Source organism: Mya arenaria, chromosome 8, assembly GCF_026914265.1.
Source record: "Mya arenaria isolate MELC-2E11 chromosome 8, ASM2691426v1".
In the NCBI taxonomy this organism is placed as follows: Eukaryota; Metazoa; Mollusca; class Bivalvia; order Myida; family Myidae; genus Mya; species Mya arenaria.
In genome coordinates this window covers 27,803,002-27,827,389 of record NC_069129.1, presented here as the reverse complement: position 1 = coordinate 27,827,389, position 24,388 = coordinate 27,803,002, and the positions used below count along the sequence as shown (strand labels likewise).

Sequence of the window (24,388 nt, the reverse complement as noted above, 5' to 3'; positions counted from 1 at the left end):
CAATGAAAATAGCAATTTTTATTTCATTCATTGCATGGTGAAATAAAGTTCGATCTTCTGATCTTTTATTTATTCATTAAAAACAACAATCATAGACTAAAGAGTAGTTATTTGTCAAGAAAAGAAATACATTTACTTGTTACTTTTATTTATGCATACTAATAGAAACCAGTGAAGTCTTGTTTGAAGTTCAGTAATAAACTTGAAACATCTTACAAAATAAAATCCATAAGCATCATACCTGCAAAATCGGAAGTGCCCTGGCGAGTTCTTTCAACATTAACTGCCATAAGGCTGGGCTCATCAGTAACTGACTCTTTAACAAATGAGTCACTAGCTCACTGGCTGCATTGGCCACCTGGGATAAAAACAACAATAAGAAATATTATTAAGTTTCACAGCTTTAACAAGAGATATTTGTCAAACATTATGCCCCCCCCCCTGAGCGCCATGTTGTCAGGATTATATGGACAATTGAATGAAATATGCATGGACCGAAATGACAGCTGATTTGTTGCTGTCTTAAGATTATGACCATTAAAGTGTGAGGATAAAGTGTGTTATGACCGTCATGACCTTTGACTCTATGAACTCAAAATCCAGAGTCATCAGCTGGTCACCAGAAACCTAAATGTCAAGTTTGAGGGCCATGGGTGCAGGCATTGTCAAGTTATCACAAGACAAGTTTTTTTCGTTCAAGGTCACTGTGACCTTGACCTTTGACCCGATGACCCCTTAAATCATAAGGGGTCATCTACAAGTCAGATGCAACTCCAAGTCAAGTTTGAAGGCCATGGGTTCAGGCATTGTTGAGTTATCACTCGGACAACCTTTTACCATTCAAGATCACTGTGACCTTGACCGTTGGCTCTATGAATCCTAAAATCAATAAGGGTGATCTACTGGTTAGGCTTAACATCCATGTCAAGTTTAATGATCATAGGTTCAGGCATTGTTGAGATATCAGTGGGGGAAGATTTGTTAACTTTTTTGCGTTAAAGGTTACTGTGACATTGACCTTGGCCTGATGACCACCATAGTCGATAGGGGTCATCTACTGGGCAGGCCCAACCTTCATGTCAAGTTTGATGACCATAGGTCCAAGAATTGTTGAGTTTGCTTTCAAGGTCACTGTTACCTTGACCTTTGACCCCTAAAATCATAAGGGGTCATCTACTGGTCAGGCCCAACCTCCATGTCAAGTTTGAGGGCCATGGGTGCAGGCATTGTTGAGTTATCACTTGGACAACCTTTTATCATTCAAGGTCACTGCGACCTTGACCTTTGGCCCAATGACCCCTAAAATTACTAGGGACAATCTTCTGGCCAGGCTCAACCTCCAAATCAAGTTTGAGGGCCATGGGTGCAGCCATTGTCAAGTAATCACTCGGATAACCTTTTACCATTCCAGGTCACTGTGACCTTGACCTTTGGCCCAATGACCCCTTAAATCAATAGGGACCATCTTCTGGCCAGGCCCAACCTCCAAGTCAAGTTTGAGGGCCATGGGTGAAGGCATGGTTGAATTATCAATCGGACAACCTTTTACCATTCAAGGTCACTGTCACCTTGACCTTTAGCCCAATGACCAACAAAAACAATAGGGGTCATCTACTGGTCAGGCCCAACCTCCAAGTCAAGTTTGAGGGCCATGGGTGCAGGCATTGTTGAGTTATCAATCGGATAACCTTTTACCATTCAAGGTCACTGTGACCTTGACCTTTGGCCCAATGACCCCCAAAAACAATAGGGGTCATCTACTGGTCAGGCCTAACCTCCAAGTCAAGTTTGAGGGCCATGGGTGCAGGCATTGTAGAGTTATCAATCGGACAACCTTTTACCATTCAAGGTCACTGTGTCCTTGACCTTTGGCCCAATGACCCCCAAAAACATTAGGGGTCATCTATTGGTCAGGCCCAACCTCCAAGTCAAGTTTGAGGGCCATGGGTGCAGGCATTGTTGAGTTATCACTTGAACAACCTTTTACCATTCAAGGTCACTGTGACCTTGACCTTTGAAACATTGAGCCCAAAAAACAATAGGGGTCAGCTACTGGTCAGGCCCAACCTCCAAGTCAAGTTTGAGGGCCATGGTTGCAGGCATCGTCACGTTATCACTCAGACAACCTTTTACCACACTGTGAACTTGACCTTTGGCCTAATGACCCCCAAAAACAATAGGCGTCATCTACTGGTCAGACCCAACCTCCATGTCAAGTTTGAGGGCCATGGGTGCAGGCATTGTTGAGTTATCACTCGGACAAGCTTTAAAATTATTTTACCATTAAAGGTCACTCTGACCTTGACCTTTGACCCGATGACCCCCAAAATCAATAGGGGTCATCTACTGGTCAGGCCCAACCTTCATGTGAAGTTTGATGACCATACGTCCAGGAATTGTCGAGTTATCACTCGGACAAGCTTTGGTCTACCGACGGACCGACCGACTGACCGACCGACATACCGACATGCCTGTGCAAAGCAATATACCCCTCTTCTTCGAAGGGGGGCATAATAAACACAGTGCCATGGCTGGGCTCATCAGTAACTGACTCTTAAAGAAGTAAGTCACCAACCCACTGCTTGTGATGACGACCTCAAGGATAAAACAACGAGTTAGATGGACACTTGTACTAAAACAGCCAAGATCTTTATTGAAACAACCCCCTGGCTCTTAACTTACCGTAAATGACGCCCTTTTTTCCCTCATATTTTATATATAACGTCTTATACCCAGTCATTTACAGTACTAGCTAAATACCCTACTATTGTATTTTAAATTTGTATGTTTTTCGAAGAAATTAATTTGAGAGTTTGACATAGCCTTGATAACATTATCAGTTTTGTCACGAATTTGAACATTGCCAATGACCCAAAAAAATGTCACGGTATTCCAATGAAACTTGGTACAAATGTTGCCAGTGACAAAACCCTACTACTGTACCTTTGTATCCTTATCAGCGAGTCCGAAGACAACGATCTCATACAAGATGTCGGCGTCGATGATGAATCTGACCTTCTCACAGCTTGTTGAGCCAGGTTCGCTGGCTTTAAGCACACTGAGGTTCGTCTGGAAATGTAGAATGTACAACCATTGTTTTTTTCCATCCACCATTATGCTCATATGTTAATGGTAAACCCCTAATCATAAAGAAATGTCTCTTCAAAAACAAATTTGGACATAGCAAAGTGCCTAAAGTTTAAACTCTGAAAATAGTCAGAAACCATATGACAACAAAGGGCTGTTTTTCAGGGAAATCAATCCACCATAACCCTAGGTTGTTTAAAAATCAGGCACTACCAGTATGTTTAATAAAAGTAAGTTCAAGGACAAAAATCAGTGTAAATAATGAGCTTTTTCAGAATTGCATGGAAGTTATTCTTTAAAATTAATATAATTAACAGATTTCTGTAACAATGAGTAACTCATAACAACCGTAAGCAATATTGATTACCTAGCTTAACACATTGCAGTACAGCAGTAAATACACTCAGTCGCAGCTTTCCTTTTGGATGGGCTAGAAGCTGTAACAGCAACTTCTTGTAACGGGCCTTGTGATCTTCGTAGTGTTGAGAACGACTACCACTGTAAAATGTATGCAGTGAATAATTTTAATGACGTATAATTCTAATAATCTTAAACAAGAAATTCAAATGGCACAAATCTGCTCGTTCTAGTTTTAAGACACTAAGCCGAAAGTGGTTATATGTTAAGCCAAATTTAGGGAGCAGGTACTGTTAATACAGTTTTTGCCAATTCAAGGGTCATAACTCTAGAGTGACTGGGGCGAAATAGCTGGTTATCAAACCTGACAAAGATTCTGACTTAATTTTGTGATGATTGGATAAAGGTTCTAAATAATTGATCAGATCAAACCGATGTGAGGTTATTTTTATAATTAAAGGGCTATTACTCTTTGAGTGACTCTAGCGATATTGCTGGTTATCAAACTTTTCAGAGATGTTATGCCTATACACTTTCTGATAAAAATGTTATTGAATGGACAATAATTTTGTAATTTTCTTAAATGAAAGGGAATTAACTCTCAAATGACTCAAGCAATATGGCTTGTTATATTACTTGTTCAATATTTAATGTTCATTTAAGCTCTGATCAAGTTTGGGGATGATTGGGCAAAGGCTTCTAGAGTAAGAAGACAAATTCCAGGAAATTTCTCTCAGTAAAGTGCAATAACCCTCGAGTGACTTAATAATATGGCTGGTTATAAAAAAAAGATATATTATGCCAAAACACAATCTGATTATTTCCGTGATGATTAGACGCAGGCTTTAGAAGATATGGAGGGGACAATAACAATTTAGGGTAATTTTTCTATGTAAAGGTCCAGGCAGAACTCTTGAGCCTGGAGTGACTAGCTGGTTATCAAACTTGTCCAAATTATAATGCCCATACAAATTCGGACTAAATTTGGTGATGATTTGATAAAGGCTCCATTTTGATCGCCAAGCAGATTTTTTTCAGGTAGTAATTTATTAATAGGCTAAAAATAATCAAGTATAACTTTTCTACGCTAGTTTTTGTGTTTTTGTAAAGGGAAGTTACCGATGCGTAGTGTTTTTATACTGTATATCGATCGGTTTAGCATGGGTTTCAATAAATTCAATCAAAATGGCTGCTTCCGGTATAAACAATGTGGCTCGAAGTTTGTAAATTAAATCTTATTTTTGACAATAAATATGTTTTGAGCATGCTTGAAGTCATTGTTGATCGTCTCATGCACTAAACGATCATTATTTAAAGCAATCATTATGTAATAGAGACTGGTAGCGATTATATTGCGTAATTAGTGACTCGATTTGAATGGAAATCGGAATTATCAACTTGGTACTATTTTATTCAAGTCATAATACAAGGGACCAAAATTATACCTCGTTACGACGATGCTGAAGATGTCACAGGTCAACTTAACTGGAACATGAGTCATTGTTTGGTCCAAATTGATATATCAAGCTCATTTTTGATCAAATTCTGACAAAGCAACAGTTTTGAACAAATATCTTTTCACAAAATGTGACAAATAGCGATATAAACACTGGCCGGGATATACCTCAACATAAGTAAGCCTAAGTTTATCCCCTAATATTTTGTTTTTATTTGCAACATAATCCGGGATTGTAATGCACTTGTCAATTGTAACCACTGCCCCGCCCACCCCTTGCCCTTGTTCCAGGGGTATACCGGGGACAGCAGGGGCAATGGGCTGTGTTTTTACCTTTCAGGTGGCCCCGCAGTGCCTAGTGAATGTGGTTTTGTCTTCATATTGAAAATAGTCGGGAATGGGCCTCACATAGGTATTGGGGTTGCGGGGCCATTTGGCAGGGATTTTACCAGCATTGTGTACCTGCAGGTCAGGTATTTTACTCGGGTTTTGAGAGACCAGAAGTCAAAGTCCCCGCTATTCCGGACTTAGGGGGAGGGGGCATATACAATTGGCTGGTGCATAAAAACATCTAAATAACCAAAAAAAGTACTCTGAAAATACCCTTGTTCTTTTTGTTTTAATAAGCACCTGTCATTGCATATACTGTGATAATAAAAACAAAATTTGTTCTATGCTATATGGAGTCTGATGTTTGATGATGCCAGTGTGTAAGTGATCATTTTTTACAAATTCAAAATCAATCTGTCTAAATACAGTTGCATATTATGTTAAACTGATTCAGGTAGATTTATATAAGTCGTTTCAAACTTTTTACTAAAAGCAGGGTTATTTATTATTATGAATGATCGTCATATTAAAGTATGTTTTAATTATATAAGAAATTAGATTTATCCATATAATGTTTGTACTAAACACGGATGAATAAATAGTATGTATTCCGACATTTTCCCAATGTCCATTAGAGGTTCAGTTCAAGATGGCATTAAAATGGGTTTAAGGGCAATTATTTGAACAATCTTTCTTATTCATATTGAAAATAAGGAAAAATATATTTTTCGCTCTTCGCTCGCTTCGGTTTTTATGAAAACTGACAAAAATTATTTTTTTCGCTCGCTCGCTCCAATTTTTTTTTGCAAAAATCCGAGGAACTAAATATTAATTTGGTGTGGCCTAAAGGGTGATAATTCTCAAGTGACTAAAGCAATACGGTTTGTTTTAAAAGTTGTCCAAGATCCAATGCAAAATACACATTCTGACCAAATTTGGAGATGATTGGCGAAGGGCTTCTAAAGTTATTGAGCAGACCAGGGGTTTCAATAAGTGGACGTAGACCTATTATACTTCTGGAAAATCGCCAAAAACGTCCCAGAATTTGACTCCGGGCGTTTTGAAAATTCCTTTAAATAGCCTTGTACGCCTCTTTTAATGAGACCAGACGTTTTCATATGCTGTGCACCATTGACTGGTTCAAATATGCCGTACTGCCCTTTCATCTTCCCATATGCCTTGTACGTGTCATAATTTATGACAGCTTATTGTTTGTAATGAGCAGAAGACCTGTGTATTCATAAACGGCTATCTTCTAATCCGATAATTAGAAAGAGCCAATAAGTGAAACATCGCCAGGAGGCGGAGATATTGAATGTCAGCCAATCAGAATATACAATGAGAACGCGTTCATTCAAAGATGAAAGTTCATAAAATGCTATAAAAAATGAGAAGGGATGTTGAAAATGTTGTCAAACTATTAAACTTTGTATAATAATTGATAATTGTATTGTTCAGACGAGACTCGCTATTTCAAATATTGTTGACTTGAAGCAGTCAGTCACTGCCGATTTGTAGACATAGGAAAGCTGGCGCTAACACAATCAAATACATCAATTTATCACTAAATGTTTTGAAAGTGTATTTGTAAAATATTCATGATGAACATTTCTTTGTTACCCCCCAAAAATATTTTGATGCTTATGTCGCGTTTATCTATCACGTCTACCAGGGCTTCTAAAAACCGGCAATTTGGCGGTCTTGACCGATTTTGACCAAGCCAGACCAATTTCAGTTTCAAAAAGTGTCGAAAAAATCGGTCCGAAATTTTCTCATTTTAAATAATTTCGGTCCAAAACTTCTAAGTCAGTAAAAATTGTAGAAATTGTAATACACAAACATTCTTGGGTCATTCACACATTCAAAATTACCCCCAATAAAAGTATCGAAGTTACCATCAGACCAGCTGCTTTTTCCGCTAGGCTGAACACTCGATATCTGTTAATTAGCAGACGATTGCAATCGGTCGAATCACGTGTAGCATTAGGTTGCAGAAGACAAACAAATCATGTGTAAATAATGCGCTTGCAGCTATCCTGCTTAGGTGTTAAAATCGGTCCATATTTTAACATAGCAATCTGCTTTGTCGTCGATCAAATACAATTGTCATTGTTAATCCGGGAAAGCATTAAAATCGAATTTATTAACCTTGTTCTATAGGATATCGACAGTGACACGCTTGATTAACTACAGAGTCTGAAAGCTGAGTGCGTCCCTTACGTCATTTTAATACACTGTTTTGAAAAAATTGTTGTCGATATCAATCTTAAAGCTAAAAGCCCGATTATATGATATATATGATTATTCAAGATTATCAGTTGAATGTTGAACCACTGTTGTAGCATTACGCATATAAATCATAATGCCATTTCACTTTTTGTCGTCTGACCGCTTCCCACCGGCCGCAGTTATTTACGATCGCTTCTCGATGAAAATCTCATTTGAAATTCAGTTTGTATCAATTTCATTCTGATGACGGTTCTAGAGCCATCTTACGAATTGCCACATTGTGAAAAAATATTGACAGAATACACATTGCGAAAATGTGTGACAGAATACACATTGCGAAAATGTGTGACATTTTTATGTAATCGGACTTTTGAACAGGTTTTTTTTTTGGAGGGGGGGCAAAAAAAAATTGGGGGGGGGGGTGTGTGTGTGTGTGTGTGTGTGTGTTGCCGGGTCCGGACCGATTGAGGTTCCAAACTTTTAGAAGCCCTGACGTCTGAGATCATGTCAAAATTCGCCGAAACAGCCATTTTGTCGGAACGATTTTCAGAGTTATTTTATCAATGTTCTATGCTGTATAAGTGTTTCTTTAAGCAAGGGCAGTGATTTTTATTGTCATTTTATTCTAAAACATCAACATATTACGCATAACTTTACAAAAGACAATTAAACAACAGCCAGGCTGAATGTATCATTCGTACCCAATCCCGATCGCACCAACTAAAATTCGCCCCCTACATATTTTTTTGTGTATTTAGGCCAGTATAATTGTTTCAAATGCTTAACTGTCTGTTTTTGTTTTTTTATTTTACATGAATTTTAGGAGAAAAATGAGACATTGCACTAAAGAAGACTCCGCAGACAAGTACAGTCTTATTACCACAGACAAAAAGACAAATTTTAATTTTGATATTTAAACACACCCTTCTAAATTTTGTGAAAAAGCAACAACATTTTGTACTAGTCTGAAAATCTTGGAAATTGAGTATGAAAACAAAACATTCTACGAGAAAACCCCACAACTCCCCCTCCCCCTTGTGACAGGGGTGGACCCCTCCCACTCCCTTCCCCATGCGCCCCTACGCAAGACTCTTGTTATGGTTGAATATATACAATAAACATAGAAATAGACATTTTGAGATGTGCATCAAACACGCTACTTTACCTACAAATTCTATGAAAATTCCTAAAAATTCCTGAAAATCAGACATGGAATTTTAAAAAAATCCTGATTTTGGGTCTTATTGAAACCCTTGTCAGACAATGCTTTTTTTTAAAATTGAGGCTTGAAAATTTGAAAGAATCCCCTTATACATAACTCATCAATTTTATTTTTGTTACTATGAGTATATACTTTCATTACATTGGTTTTGATTTCAAAATCAAACATATAATTAATCTGAGCCGTGAAGCCAGAAGAAATATAAATTTATAGATCTTTATTTTTGTAAAACCAAAGTATATATGCTTATAAAAAATATGTTTAGATGCAATACATTCAATTCAACAAGAGGGCCATGATGGCCCTAAATCGCTCACCTGAGTAAAAGAGTTTAACCTTTGTTATTAATATAGCTTGTTTCTCAAAGAATATTGAACAAGAGCTGTCAAAGTATGTGACAAATGCCCCCCAATGTAACATTGATCTATGAACAAGTACATAAAAAGTTGATCTTGCCTTTATGTGTCAAATACATATTGCAAGTTATATTAAATTACCTCTGAGCATAGAAAAAAAACAACAATCATACTAAATGACAGCCAACACTCTTTATGTCCTCATATTTAGCATTCCACTGTGAATAAACACTTAGTGTATCTTTCACCTTAGAGGTAGGGACATGGGTCTTGCACACGACACGTTGTCTTGGTATGTCGAAAACATATGGCAAGTCATTTTAAAATCTGTCCATATAAGAGTAAGTCACAGCGCTGACACGACAGCCTATATTTTCCTTCAGGTTGCCATGGCAACCAGAGTTCTGCATGGAATTATTTTTTTTGAACAATTTTGAAAAAGCACCAACCAAGGATCATTCCTATGAAGTTTCATCACAATTGTCCAAGCGGTTTAGGAGAAGAAGATGATTGTAACCAATTGTTGACACTTTTCCTTTAGGTTGCCATGTCAACCAGAGTTCTACATGGAATTAATTTCTTTGAACAATTTTGAAAAAACACCAACCAAGGATCATTCCTATGATGTTTCATCAAAATTGTCAAAGCGGTTTAGGAGAAGAAGATGATTATAACCAATTGTTGACATTTTCCTTTAGGTTGCCATGGCAACCGGGCCAAACAAAATTATGTGAACAAATTTAAGAGAGGTCCATGCAAGGACACTTCAAACCAAATTTGCTGAAGATCTATCAAGGGGTTCATGCGAAGAAAATGTTAAGTTTTTTTTACTAATTTTAGCTCTGGTGGCCCTTAAAAGGGGCCAAACAAAATTATTTGAAAAGACCTGACAGAGGCCCATGCTAGGATGCTTCAGACTTGAAGATCCATCAAGCAGTTAATAAGATCAAGTTGTTTAAAGGTTTTTCTATTTTTTGCTCAGGTGACCCCTAAAAGGGGCCAAACAAAACCATTTGAACAAAGTTGAGAGAGGACCATGTAAGGATGCTACATATCAAGTATGGAGTCATTCTGACCTTTACTTTCAGAGGAAAAGATGTTTAAGTGACAAGACAATGTAAAAACAAATGACTCCTGAGCAAGGCCAATTTGACCCCGGGACAATAATTTGATTACCTTTGGTGTAGGTCCACTAAGTAACACTATATACCAAATATGAAAGCTCTAGGTCTTATATTTTGGAGAAGAGGATTTTTAAAGTTTTATTATATAAGACTATATAAAAATATTGAAAACCTAAGCCTATGAACACGGGGCGTTGCCATGGCAATCAGAGTTCTGCATGGAATTCAATTCTTTGAACAATTTTCAAAGGGGACCACCCAAGGAACATTCCTGTGAAGTTTGGATGAAATTGGCTAAGCGGTTTATGAGGAGATGTCGTTTAAAGTAAAAGTTTACGGACGGACGGACGCGGGACAAATTGTGATCACAAAAGCTCACCTTGTCACTATGTGACAGGTGAGCTAAAAATGGATCACCAGAAAAGTTGATAAGAAATGCCATTGGCTAAAGGCCAGAGGCTGGAAAAACCTCTTCCAGTAAGTACAGTAGTATATGCCTGCCCAGCTAGAACTTCCAGTATAAAACAGTGAGGAAGACCACCATATGCCACCAAGACTCAATAATGGTAAAACAGTATAGTTTGGAAAAAAAATCATATCACATGTGCTGTGTGCCATTTTGTATTTATCAGCTCAGGACATGAAAAGCACAACTCTTATACAGTCCATTTAGACAGAACTACCTGGAAGCTAATTAATCAAGATTCCTAGAAGCTGAGTTCCATTCTTAGGAAGTATTTTCACTAACAGTACTATACTGTAGGAAAAAATCTTTCCTACATACAAAATGGCTCATAGGTACAGAACCGCTTCTAGATACGAAATCGATCCTTGAATTCTTAATTTAAGACTTTACTAATTTCTTCTTAGCTTCATAAAATCTTATAGCTTATATTATCCTTCTTGAGTCTGTTTCCTATTTAGAAATTGGTGCTTGTGTCCATTTTGACAGGCCATGAAAAAGAGTCCCTGGCAAGGCTTTAACCCACAACCACTAAGGTGAGAGAGAGTCAACTCAACCACTAGACAACTCCAACCCTGGTGGGTTTTAACCAACAACCACTCAGGTGAGAGAGAGTCAACTCAACCATTAGACAACTCCAACCCTGGTTGGGTTGAACCCACAACAACTCAGGTGAGAGAGAGTCAACTCAACCACTAAACAACTCCAACCCTGGTGGGGTTGAATCCACAACCACTCAGGTGAGAGGCAGACAACTTAATCACTAGACCACTCCCACCCTGATGGGGCTCAAACCCATAACCACTCAGGTGAGAGGTGAACAACTTAATCACTAGACAACTCTCACACTAGTTGGGCTTAAACCCACAATTACTCCACTTTCACTCTTATGTTCTTGATGTAACTGGTCCTAAGCTATTTTAAACAACATTTTTACAAACACAAACTATTTTCCATTCTACCTTAAACACAACATTTGATCAGTATTACATTCTGAACATTAATATTACATACAAGTACACCAGTACTAAGAGATAGAACACTTCAGAAAGTTTCAAAACTTGACCAATAAAAGTAACAACCATTTCATCACATTGAAACATATGAAATTATACCAAATTATACCCTTTGAAATAGGTATTAGTCAGTCTGAGAGTGCTATGTTATTATACTAATACCTGACATCTGCATTCTTGTGTCTTTAAGGAAAAACAATTTCAATGTAAAGGGAGAAAAACATATTTTAGTAACTATTTTGACCAAAATAGTGAAAAATGACCAATGTATACTTTTAAAGGGACTTGACACCAGATGATGAAATTGCAAGGAAATAGCAAACTGAATTTTTTTTTACATAAGATTGACATCATTGTGTAAAGCTCATTTAATCATGAATCACATCACTTATAACACATGTATCTATCACAGTTTTTGGTGTATTTTTTTCGAAATTTACTTGGTTTGTAAACCAATTTTTTATATTTCCTTTTTATTTTCAGTTCTATTTTATTATTGTCTCATTACCATGTGCAATGCAATAATCACAAACCTTCTCAACCTGAACAAGAGGGTCAAGGATTCCATAACATATCAAACATACCTTGTTCAACTAAATCCAAGCCAACTTTTATTTTCTTTAATTTTTCAGTTTTTTTTTCAATAATCACAAACCTTGTCAACCGGAACCACAGGGTCAAGGATCCTAGCCAGAAGTACATGTAAACCAATCAAGCATTGCCTATGCGGTACAAGGTCACCAGGGTCATGATTTGTGTCATCAGGGTCAGACTTCAAGTTGCTATGGTGATGAAATTTCAATAGGTCGGCCATGACATCTAGGCTTTCAATAAGCTTTTCACTCTGAAAATACAACAAATACACAACAAATAAAATTCATCAGGGTTATAATTCAGGTTGTTTTGCTGATAGGGCAGTCGGCCACTTCATCTTATTTCTGAGGTTAATATTTAATCAGAATTGTGTAACTATTTCTAAGTCGTGCAAAAACATTTATAACTTTCTACTATCTTAATGGCATTACTAATGATTAAGTGTACACAATGGGTTTGTTTGTTGCTTGAAAATAAATTTGGAATAAAACCTTTTTAAGGTTCTATACACAGATTTTGAAAAGAGTCCAAGAGTTACAATGACAACCACTATATCCAAGGTCATAGGTCAAAGGTTGCGTTCACGGTAATAACCAACATACCATAAGCCTCTCTTACACTGAAAATATCTGTCATAAGACACACTTATACTTTCCCAAAAAGCCCTAGGCTGGCCCTGGCATAAGTGTTATCATGGTAACCACAATATCAAAAATACCACAATGTTACCATGGTAATGACCTTTGTAATCCAATCCACATTTGTACATGATTTATCTACAGCACTACACTTACAATTGAGCCGCCATGGACAGATCATGCCGAAGGCCTTAGGTGGCCATGGAAACCACAATTACCAAGGTCAAGTCTACAAAATTAAATATTTCCATGGTAACAACCTACATACCAAAGGCCTTTTAGATACATAACTTATCTACATCATGCACTTACACATTCCCTAGCTGCCATAGACTGATCCTGCCATAGGCCTGGTGTTACCATGGCAATCACTATATCCAAGGTCAAGTGGAGAAGGTGAAGAACTTCCATAGTGATGACCTTGAAAAAAGAAATGTTCTGACAACAACAACAAAAACTGGCCCTGTTTTAATAAAGATTTTAAAACTTATGTTCATAAACTTTCAGACATATCTCCTTTTTTAGTGTAAACTGTGTTTCAAAACAATGGCATTTATCGCACAGATTCCGCCCATAACTCTAAGGGTATCCCCCAGCACTTTAAAGCAGCTATTTAAGACTAATTTATCTTAATGCAATGGGCCAAGAATGATTAGTATTATTATATACTTAAAAATCCATACTTTCCTTGCTTGTCCTGTATTTCATGTTATAGTTTATATATCAGACATTTCAGATGGTAGAATTAAAGTAATACCCTTATTTTCAAACAAAACAGCCATAAACAATGAACACAAATGCTCATGATTGTTCTTCTAGTAACACAAGGGGCATAACTCAACAATAAGTAAAGCTAGAGATATGAGCATAGGGACACATATGCCAAGGTTAAATCTTTGGCATGATGCCAACAATGACCGAGCCAGCAAGGCTACGACAATACCCCCATTCTATGAAAAACAGACAAGCTGAAAAACATCATGGCTATGCCTTTCACTTCATGACAAAGAACGCACATGTGTATCTTATTTTTCTAACCTGATCAGTAGAGCGTAAAAGTGGCAGTGCTCTCTCTAGAACCTGGGTACAAAACTGTGGAAGCGTTAACTGCAGGTATTGAAGGGCAGGGACATCTTCAAGGTCAATGGATTCTCCTCTCCTGCCTTCTGGGCTTAAGCCCACACTGGAAGCCCGAGATGTCCTGTCATATAAATATAAAGCTATTTGCTGAGGTCATGACAAGTTATATGGGAAATGTAAGGGAGCGATCTCTTCAAAGGTCAGTGGAATCCAACTGAGTATCAGTGAGCCAAGAATCATGAAAAAAAGATTATTAAAGGGGCTAGACACCAGATGGTCCCAAAATCTGAAAATACATTAATTCCACAAGACAAGCCTAGAATTGTCATTTCAAACTAGTATGAGGCCTAAAACATATCATTTAACAAGATTAAAATATTATTTTGTCGCTGCCTCAGCTCAGTTTACTCGTTTAAAATTAATGCATAATGGTTTCCCAGTTTATTGTGTGCATATAAACCTTTTGAAAGCAACATGATTAGTAGAGATACAGATATGCTGTTTTTAAATTACGGTAACTTGGATTTATGTGGTAAACAAACACAGAATAAATTTGAAAAATACACAAACACTGAGAAAGATACATGTGTCATAAGCGCTGAATCCATAATACAGTAAAATATACATATATATATATATATATATATTAGGGGTGGCAACGAGTACCCGAGTACTCGATTGAACGTCCGAGTACTCGAGTACCAAATCACTACGAGTACTCGGAAAAAAAAATATCTATAAAAATCACCAAATACGCGATTTACAGACAAAATATCAGATCTGGTTAGTTGCCAAGAGGACAATATACGGTCCCTCTAATCCCCGCTGTGTACACAATTGACCTCAATCAATTAGTTGACAGTTGTTGTGATAGTTGCAAACTGTCAACAAAGGACCCCTATTTCAAATTAGCACTGATGTCAATTAGCAAGTTTTGATAGCAGTACTTTCACCTACACAATTCTATTGTATACCAATTAGAGACCTTTCACCAAACAATGGACGCTAACGAGCGAAAGTGTATCGACCGTTAAGAGAATTGATTTCTTAATGGGCGTATTTTAACTATTTTTGCAATGATTATCACAATTGATTGGTTGATATTTTAAATGAAGAATTATGAATATTAATTAGGTAATCAACAATTACACAGTACACAAAACTATGATTTAAAACTAGAGATTGCTTTTTTGAAAAAGCGCATGTCTCCCCCATTGTGTGGTCGTAGGTGAGAAATAATCAATGATGGACATGAAATTTGTACTTCCTCCCTACCAAGTTTGGTGAACCTAGGTCAAACCATTCTCAAGATATTGAGCGGAAATGTTTTTTACATTGGGGGTCGCCGCGACCTTGACCTTTGACCTAGTGACCCGAAAAACAATAGGGATCTTCTACACCTCATGACCAACCTCCCTACCAAGTTTGGTGAACCTAGGTCAAACCGTTCTCAAGATTTTGAGCAGAAATGTTTTTTATATTGGGGGTCGCCGCGACCTTGACCTTTGACCTAGTGACCCCAAAAACAATAGGGATCCTCTACACCTCACGACCAACCTCCCTACCAAGTTTGGTGAACCTAGGTCAAACCGTTCTCAAGATTTTGAGCAGAAATGTTTTTTATATTGGGGGTCGCCGCGACCTTGACCTTTGACCTAGTGACCCCAAAAACAATAGGGATCCTCTACACCTCACGACCAACCTCCCTACCAAGTTTGGTGATCCTAGGTCATGCGGTTTTCCAGTTATCGATCGGAAACGAACAAAGCATTCTCCTGATATTGCACGGAAATATTTTTTTACATTAGAGGTCACAGCGACGTTGACCTTTGACCTTGTGACCCCCCAAAATATAGGAGTTTTCTAAACCTCATGATCAACCTCCCTACCAAGTTTGGTGAACCTAGGTCAAACCATTCTCAAGATATTGAGCGGAAATGTTTTTTACATTGGGGGTCGCCGCGACCTTGACCTTTGACCTAGTGACCCCAAAAACAATAGGGATCTTCTACACCTCATGACCAACCTCCCTACCAAGTTTGGTGAACCTAGGTCAAACCGTTCTCAAGATTTTGAGCAGAAATGTTTTTTATATTGGGGGTCGCCGCGACCTTGACCTTTGACCTAGTGACCCCAAAAACAATAGGGATCCTCTACACCTCACGACCAACCTCCCTACCAAGTTTGGTGATCCTAGGTCATGCGGTTTTCCAGTTATCGATCGGAAACGAAGTGTGACGTACGGACGGACTGACGGACTACCGGACTGACGGACAGGGCAAAAACAATATGTCTCCCCCAGAGAGGGGGAGACATAATAAATAAATTGTAGAGTAAACAACTGAACAATTGAACTTCGTATTGAATTTCGTTCACTTTTTTTATGTATGCTATTAATTTTCGTTCATTGTAATTCTGATTCTTGTTCATTTATGCAGTGCATACTTGTATAAAATGAAACGAATAAGACAAATTAAAAGCCTGTAACAACATTTGTTTTCTTTTTATATCATTTTTTGTTAAAATAAATAATGAAAGTTTACTTTAAAGGTGAAATTGACCAATAATACGACCAACGCACAATATACGTCATTAACGATACATGTATACACAAACTTGTCTTCGCGAACACATATTCAAATTTTTCAAGTAATCGAGTACCCGAGTACTCGATCGAACGATCATCCGAGTACTCGATTATTAATTTTACTACTCGTTGCCATCCCTTATATATATATATATATATATATATTGTTTACATGACTTTATTAAAATATTGTGTGTATATACAGCGTATACATGTGTATTTACATACCCAGTGGAAGAACCAGTTGTATCTCCATCCCGGCCATCCCCCCGGGGTCGTGAATCTGTCCAACCAATCACCGATGGTCTTCCATCTCCTCCTCCATTCTGATTTGCTGATGAAGAACTGGAGGGTGTGGAGAATGGAGTTGGTGTGGTGCTGAAGTCTGAAAAAACCAATGAAAATGACTGTTTTATATTGCCTTTAAGTTATTCAACACTCATCCAATCACAGGTCTTTATTTCCTTATTTTGATTGACAATTAGAATGGAAACAAGTAAAATGGAGAGGGCCTGTTGCAAAAGGCATAAACAAGAGGGCCAAATGGCCCTGAATCGCTCACCTGTCATATATTGCACATTCTTCCATTATATACAAATATTGAAAACCTAAGCCTATGAACACGGGGCGTGGCCAATTTTGACCCCAGGGCTAAAGTTTGAACAATCTTAATAGTGGTCCGATAAACGATGCTTCATACCAAATATCTAAGGCCTTCGCCTTTTGGTTTCGGAGAAGAAGATTACTTAAGTTTTCATCATATACATATATAAGGAAACCCATGACCGCCCGGGTGGGGCCATTTTTTGACCCCAGAGCCAAAGATTGAACAATATTGGTACAAGTCAACTAGATGGTATATCATGCCAAATATCTAAGCTCTTGTCACTACTTGATTTTACGTGTGTATCTATATATGTATATTTGTAATTAATTGTTGTATGTGGCCCATATTGAAAATTGGTATGTGTACTAAATATGTTATCCAGTTTAAATTAAGACGTTATTTGTCTTTGTGAGTTCGGAGAAGATTTTTTAAGTTTTCACTATAACCCATATAGAGAAAAACCATCAGCCCCGGGGTGTGGCCAATGTTGACCCCAGGGCCATAATTTGAACAAACTTTGTAGAGGTCCACTAGACGATGAATCATGCCAAATATCTAAGCTCTAAGCCACGTAAGTTCAGAGGAGATGATTTTTGAAGTTTTCACTATAAACATATAGAGAAAACCCATGACCCCCAAGGGGGCGGGGCCAATTTTGACCCCAAGGCCATAATTTGAACAATCTTTATAGAGGTCCACTAGATGATGAATCATGCCAAATATCTAAGCTCTAGTCCAAGTAAGTTCAGAGGAGAAGATTTTTGAAGTTTTAACTATAAACATATAGAGAAAACCCATGACCCCCCGGGTCGGGGCCAATTTTGACCCCAGGGCCATAATTTGAACAAACTTTGTAGAGGACCACTAGACTATGAATCATGCCAAATATCTAAGCTCTAGGCCAAGTAAGTTCAGAGGAGAAGATTTTTTAAGTTTTCACTATAAACATATAGAGAAAATCCATGACCCCCCGGGCGGGGCCAATTTTGACCCAAGGGCCATAATTTGAACAAACTTTGTAGAGGTCCACTAGACGATGAATCATGCCAAATATCTAAGCTCTAGGCCAAGTAAGTTCAGAGGAGAAGATTTTTTAAGGTTTTCACTATAAACATATAGAGAAAACCCATGACCCCTCGGGGCAGCGCCAATTTTGACCCAAAGGCCAAAATTTGAACAAACTTTGTAGAGGTCCACTAGACAATGAATCATGCCAAATATCTAAGCTCTAGTCCAAGTAAGTTAAGAGGAGAAGATTTTTGAAGTTTTAACTATAAACATATCAAGTATACCCATGACCCCCGGGGCGGGGCCAATTTTGACCCCAAGGCCATAATTTGATCAATCTTTGTAAAGGTCCACTAGACAATGAATCATGCCAAATATCTAAGCTCTAGTCCAAGTAAGTTCAGAGGAGAAGATTTTTGAAGTTTTAACTATAAACATATAGAGAATACCCATGACCCCACGGGGCGGGGCCAATTTTTACCCCAGGGCCATAATTTGAACAAACTTTGTAGAGGTCCACTAGACGATGAATCATGCCAAATATCTAAGCTCTAGGCCAAGTAAGTTCAGAGGAGAAGATTTTTGAAGTTTTCACTATAAACATATAGAGGAAACCCATGACCCCCCAGGACGGGGCCAACTTTGACCCCAGGGCCATAATTTGAACAAACGTTGTAGAGGTCCACTAGACGATGAACCATGCCAAATATCTAAGCTCTAGGCCAAGTAAGTTCAGAGGAGAAGATTTTTTAAGGTTTTCACTATAAACATATAGAGAAAACCCATGACCCCCCGGGTCGGGGCCAATTTTGACCCCAGGGCCATAATTTGAACAAACTTTGTAGAGGTCCACTAGACGATGAACCATGCCAAATATCTAAGCTCTAGGCCAAGTAAGTTCAGAGGAGAAGATTTTTTAAGTTTTCACTATAAACATATAGAGAAAACCCATGACCCCCCGGGGCGGGGCCAATTTTGACCCCAGGGCCATAATTTGAACAAACTTTGTAGAGGTCCACCAGACGATGAATCATGCCAAATATCTAAGCTCTAGGCCAAGTAAGTTCAGAGGAGAAGATTTTTTAAGTTTTCACTATAAACATATAGAGAAAACCCATGACCCCCGGGACGTGGCCAATTTTGACCCCAGGGCCATAATTTGAACAATCTTGGTAGAGGACCATTTGGTGATCCTACCTACCATATATCAACGGCCTAAGCCTTGTGGTTTGGGAGAAGAAGATTTTTAAAGTTTTTCCTTTTGGTTGCCATGGCAACCAGAGTTCTGTATGGAATTGAATTCTTTGAACAACTTTGATAGAAGACAACCCAAGGAACCTATGAAGTTTTATTAATATTGGCCTAGCGGTTAAGGAGGAGATGTCTTTTAAGTAAATTGTTGACGGACGACGCACGTCGCACGACGGACAAAAGGCGATCACAAAAGCTCACCATGTCACAAAGTGACAGGTGAGCTAAAAAGGCAATTTCATAAAAAAAAATCTAAAAAGATATTATTATAAATTGGAAATAAAATTTAGTAGAATTACGTATGGTTATGTAAATCAATAATAAATCCAAAAATATTTATATAATGTGATTGTAAGTCTTAATAAGAACAATTAATATCTGCCATAAATAGAATGATACAAGAAAATCCAAATAGACATTATTTAAGAGTCGGTAGTTGCACTTGCAAAATGATAATCATATTTATCAGATATATGAAACAGCTGAAAGTTCTCAAACATAGACATTTATGTTCAAATATCACCGGTAAATAAAAATAATTGACCTAGTGACCTAGTTTTTGACCTGGGTTGACCCAATGTGGAACTTGACCTAGCTTATGTTAAGATGATCATTCTGACCAAGTTTCATTAAGATAAGGCTAAAATTGTGACCTCTATTTTGTTCACAAGGTTTTTCTAATAATTGACCTAGTGACCTAGTTATTGACTGTGTATGACCCAATATCGAACTTGACCCAGATTTTATAGAGATGATCATTCTGACCAAGTTGCATTAAGATTAGCCTAAAATTGTGACCTCTATTGTGTTCACAAGGTTATTGTACTAATTGACCTAGTGACCTAGTTATTGACCGCGGATGACCCAATATCGAACTTGACCTAGATTTTATAGAGATGATCATTCTGACCAAGTTGCATTGAGATTAGGCTAAAATTGTGACCTCTATTGTGTTCACAAGGTTTTTGTACTAATTGACCTAGTGACCTAGTTATTGACCGTGAATGACCCAATATCAAACTTGACCTACATTTTACAGCGATGATCATTCTGACCAATTTGCATTGAGATTAGGCTAAAATTGTGACCTCTATTGTGTTCACAAGGTTTTTCTACTAATTGACCTAGTGACCTAGTTATTGACCGCGGATGACCCAATATCGAACTTGACCTAGATTTTATAGAGATGATCATTCTGACCAAGTTGCATTAAGATTAGGCTAAAATTGTGACCTCTAATGTGTTCACAAGGTATTTTTACTAATTGACCTACTGACCTAGTTTTTGACCCCAGATGACCCAATATCGAACTTGACCTAGATTTCATAGAGATGATCAGTCTGACCAAGTTTCATAAAGATTAGGGCAAAATTGTGACCTCTGTTGTGTTCACAAGGTTTTTCTAATAATTGACCTAGTGACCTAGTTATTGACTGCGGATGACCCAATATCGAACTTGACCTAGATTTTATAGAGATGATTATTCTGACTAAGTTGCATTGAGATTAGGCTAAAATTGTGACCTCTATTGTGTTCACAAGGTTTTTGTACTAATTGACCTAGTGACCTAGTTGTTGACCGCGGATGACCCAATATCGAACTTGACCTACATTTTATAGAGATGATCATTCTGACCAAGTTGCATTGAGATTAGGCTAAAATTGTGACCTCTATTGTGTTCACAAGGTTTTTCTACTAATTGACCTAGTGACCTAATTATTGACCGCGGATGACCCAATATCGAACTTGACCTAGATTTTATAGAGATGACCATTCTGACCAAGTTGCATTGAGATTAGGCTAAAATTGTGACCTCTATTGTGTTCACAAGGTTTTTCTACTAATTGACCTAGTGACCTAGTTTTTGACCCCAGATGACCCAATATCGAACTTGACCTAGATTTTATAGAGATGATCAGTCTGACCAAGTTTCATAAAGATTAGATCAAAATTGTGACCTCTATTGTGTTCACAAGCAATTGTGAACGGACGGACGGACGGACGGACGGATGGACGGACGGACGGACGGACGACGGACGAAGAGTGATCACAAAAGCTCACCTTGTCACTACGTGACAGGTGAGCTAAAAACAATAAACAATGCATTACTGAATAATCATTATTTTAGTATTGTAATCCAAACAAGGACAGCCTTCTGTATCCACCTTTATATTGATTTGGTCAATCTTTTAGCATTAACCATGAGTAAGAAAGCATTTGATTACATGTATTTTTTTTTGTTTATACACAGATGTTGTTTGTTCCCTGCTACATATGATTGAAACTCAAAACTTGAATGTTACTCAATAATATAAAGACCTTTTTTAAACCAACTTTATCCTTTCTAGCGATGGTAAATCACAAAGTACCAGCTAACCTTGTTTTGCTGTGTAAAAGTTAGGATCCTGGTGACATCGTATTCTACTGCGCAGACATGTGACATAGTCAGCCAATGTCCTTACAGCCTGAAGCCTGGCCACACCCCCTTCTTTGATTGGTCCACTCAGGAGTGAAAGCAGGTTCTAAAAATAAACCAGATTATAATTATAACAGTTGAAAAATGTAATGATTGCAGTAATAGTGCATTCTTATCCACACACACACAAACGTGACATAGTCAGCTCACAACATGGAAGTCTGGCCACCTACATGTAGTTTTCAACGATATGAAGCATTCAATAGAAAATATCTGAGAGAATAAAAACCCACAATAAGACCACTTTGCATTACAAGTTTTAGGGTTTTGGTGTCTATAATATGGGATGTCTAATAATAAATTTATTTTAATTTCAGTCATAAAATGTTCATATGGTCTAATTGGTTTAATTTCACAGAAGATTTGTTTAATTTATAAACTTAATGCAGTTACCTTGACAATATTTGGCCTCTGCAGGAAGATTTCAGCGGGTAAATCTTGGAAGACAACGTCACTTAAAAATTTGCACGTGCTGACAAGCATCGAGGCCTCCCGACTCTGGAGGGAGCTGAAACAAGAATTTATTTTATAACAGTATGATCAGATGAATAAATGATACAAAAGACACATATATATAATATGAAAATCATCCAGTCTTTGTAAAACTAGAGCTATCACTGAAGGTGATTAATACCCCCGAACGCCGCCTCTCATTATGATTTATCATTGTATGAAGTTTTATGAAATTCCATCCAGTAGTTTTCAAGTTACTGTCCGGACAAAAGTTTGACAAAAAAAAAACACACTGAAAAAGGCAATAACTCTGTAATTTGCTAAAATAGTGTAACGATTCATGAACATCCTGAACTCCTTCTCATTGTGCTGTACCATTGTATAAAGTTTTATTACATTCCATCTGGTAGTTTTCAAGTTATGCTCCGGACAAGAAAAAAAGTAACAAAGGGCAATAACACTGTAATTGGCTGAAATAGAATTGCGGTTCCTGTACACTGCACTTTCTCTCATTATGATCTATCACTGTACGAAGTTTTATTGAATTTCATCCAATAGTTTTCAAGTTATGCTCTGGACAAGAAAAAATAACAAAGGTCAGTAACTCTGTAATTGGCTGAAATAGAATTGCAGTTCCTGTACACTGCACTCCCTCTCATTATGATCTATCACTGTATGAAGTTTTATTACATTCCATCCAATAGTTTTCAAGTTATGCTTCGGACAAGAAAACGTAACAAAGGACAGTTACTATATAATTGGCTGAAATAGAATTGCGGTTCCTGTACACTGCACTTCCTCTCATTATGATCTATCACTGTATGAAGTTTTGTTAAATTCCATCAAATAGTTTTCAAGTAATGCTCCGGACAAGAAAAAGTAACAAAGGGCAGAAACTCTGCACTTCCTCTCATTATGCTCTATCATTGTATGAAGTTTAATCCAATTCCATCCAGTAGTTTTTAAATTATGCTACGGACAAGGTAAATTGCAACAGACTGACCGACAAACCGACGGACCAACTGACCGACCACAGGGTGACTCCAATATACCCCCTTCAAACTTTGATTGTCTGGGGTATAAAGACCATGTTTTATTAATACTGCAACCAACATGATGTCTATTAAAAGAGGCAATTCTGAAGCATTTTAACAGTATATTGAGCGATATATGTCACAAAGGTTGGAAATGGCAGAGATTCCAATCCCTTATTAAGATTTTAAAGAATACAGAAATGAAAGAACCATTTTCAACCATTTCCTAGATTCTAAACGCCGACATGAAGTTAAACTATGACAAACACTTAAAGCCTTCATTTGTTATTTCTGATTTCGAGATTCAAGCACTTGCCATTTTTGGAGAAAATGATATTAAATTGTATGCCCGTGTGTACTGGAGTATGCCTAGGTAGCCACTGATCAAAAATGCCTTAGAGCTATAGGTGAAATGCTGAATTACTGACTTCCACTCATACCCTTGGGTCTGATTTTCCCATCAAGGCCACATACATATGAACATTGTTTATGTTAACAAACCTGTTGGTGGAGGAGAGAACGTGTCTGTCTGTGGGTGTGAGTGATAACCATGGAAATATGGTCATTCTAAAACAGCTACTGCCCTCTGTAAAATCAAAGTATGCTTGAAGTTAAAAAAAAATCTGCTTTTCCTAATAAAGCATGGATGATGAAAAGCAGCCAAACCTATAAGAAATTTCATCAAAATAAATCCCTGAAACCACCACACAAAGATACACATCCCCATGATGACCCACTCTCTCTTCTATTAAACTTCAACACAGTTTTGGAGATAATATCATGCATTATAAGAAACAAGGAGTCTTAATGGTTATATTTGCTAACAGCTCTTCTTTCAGCATGCTCTTACATACCAAGCCCCAGATCAGCTTCTGTGGGTGACCCCCGGGCCCTGATGTAGTAGGCTGTTGCCCCATATCTCCCTGACCCGCCTCAAGATACACATCCCCATGATGACCCACTCTCTCTTCTATTAAACTTCAACACAGTTTTGGAGATAATATCATGCATTATAAGAAA

At 37.6% G+C, this 24,388-nt stretch overlaps 1 protein-coding gene across 1 annotated transcript; it reads right to left on the bottom strand.

The window, feature by feature from the left end:
- Nucleotides 1-335: 335 nt before the first annotated feature.
- On the bottom strand, nucleotides 336-24,299 carry LOC128242097 (rotatin-like). Its single transcript, XM_052959142.1, has 11 exons — nucleotides 24,223-24,299; nucleotides 23,870-23,954; nucleotides 22,275-22,389; nucleotides 21,783-21,927; nucleotides 16,768-16,924; nucleotides 13,911-14,073; nucleotides 13,185-13,292; nucleotides 12,296-12,484; nucleotides 3,455-3,585; nucleotides 2,944-3,069; nucleotides 336-358 (listed from the first exon to the last, which is right to left on the bottom strand). The coding sequence occupies exons 2-9, from the start codon at nucleotides 23,932-23,934 to the stop codon at nucleotides 3,580-3,582; spliced, it is 948 nt and encodes a 315-aa protein (XP_052815102.1). The 5' UTR covers nucleotides 23,935-23,954; nucleotides 24,223-24,299; the 3' UTR covers nucleotides 336-358; nucleotides 2,944-3,069; nucleotides 3,455-3,579.
- Nucleotides 24,300-24,388: the final 89 nt, after the last annotated feature.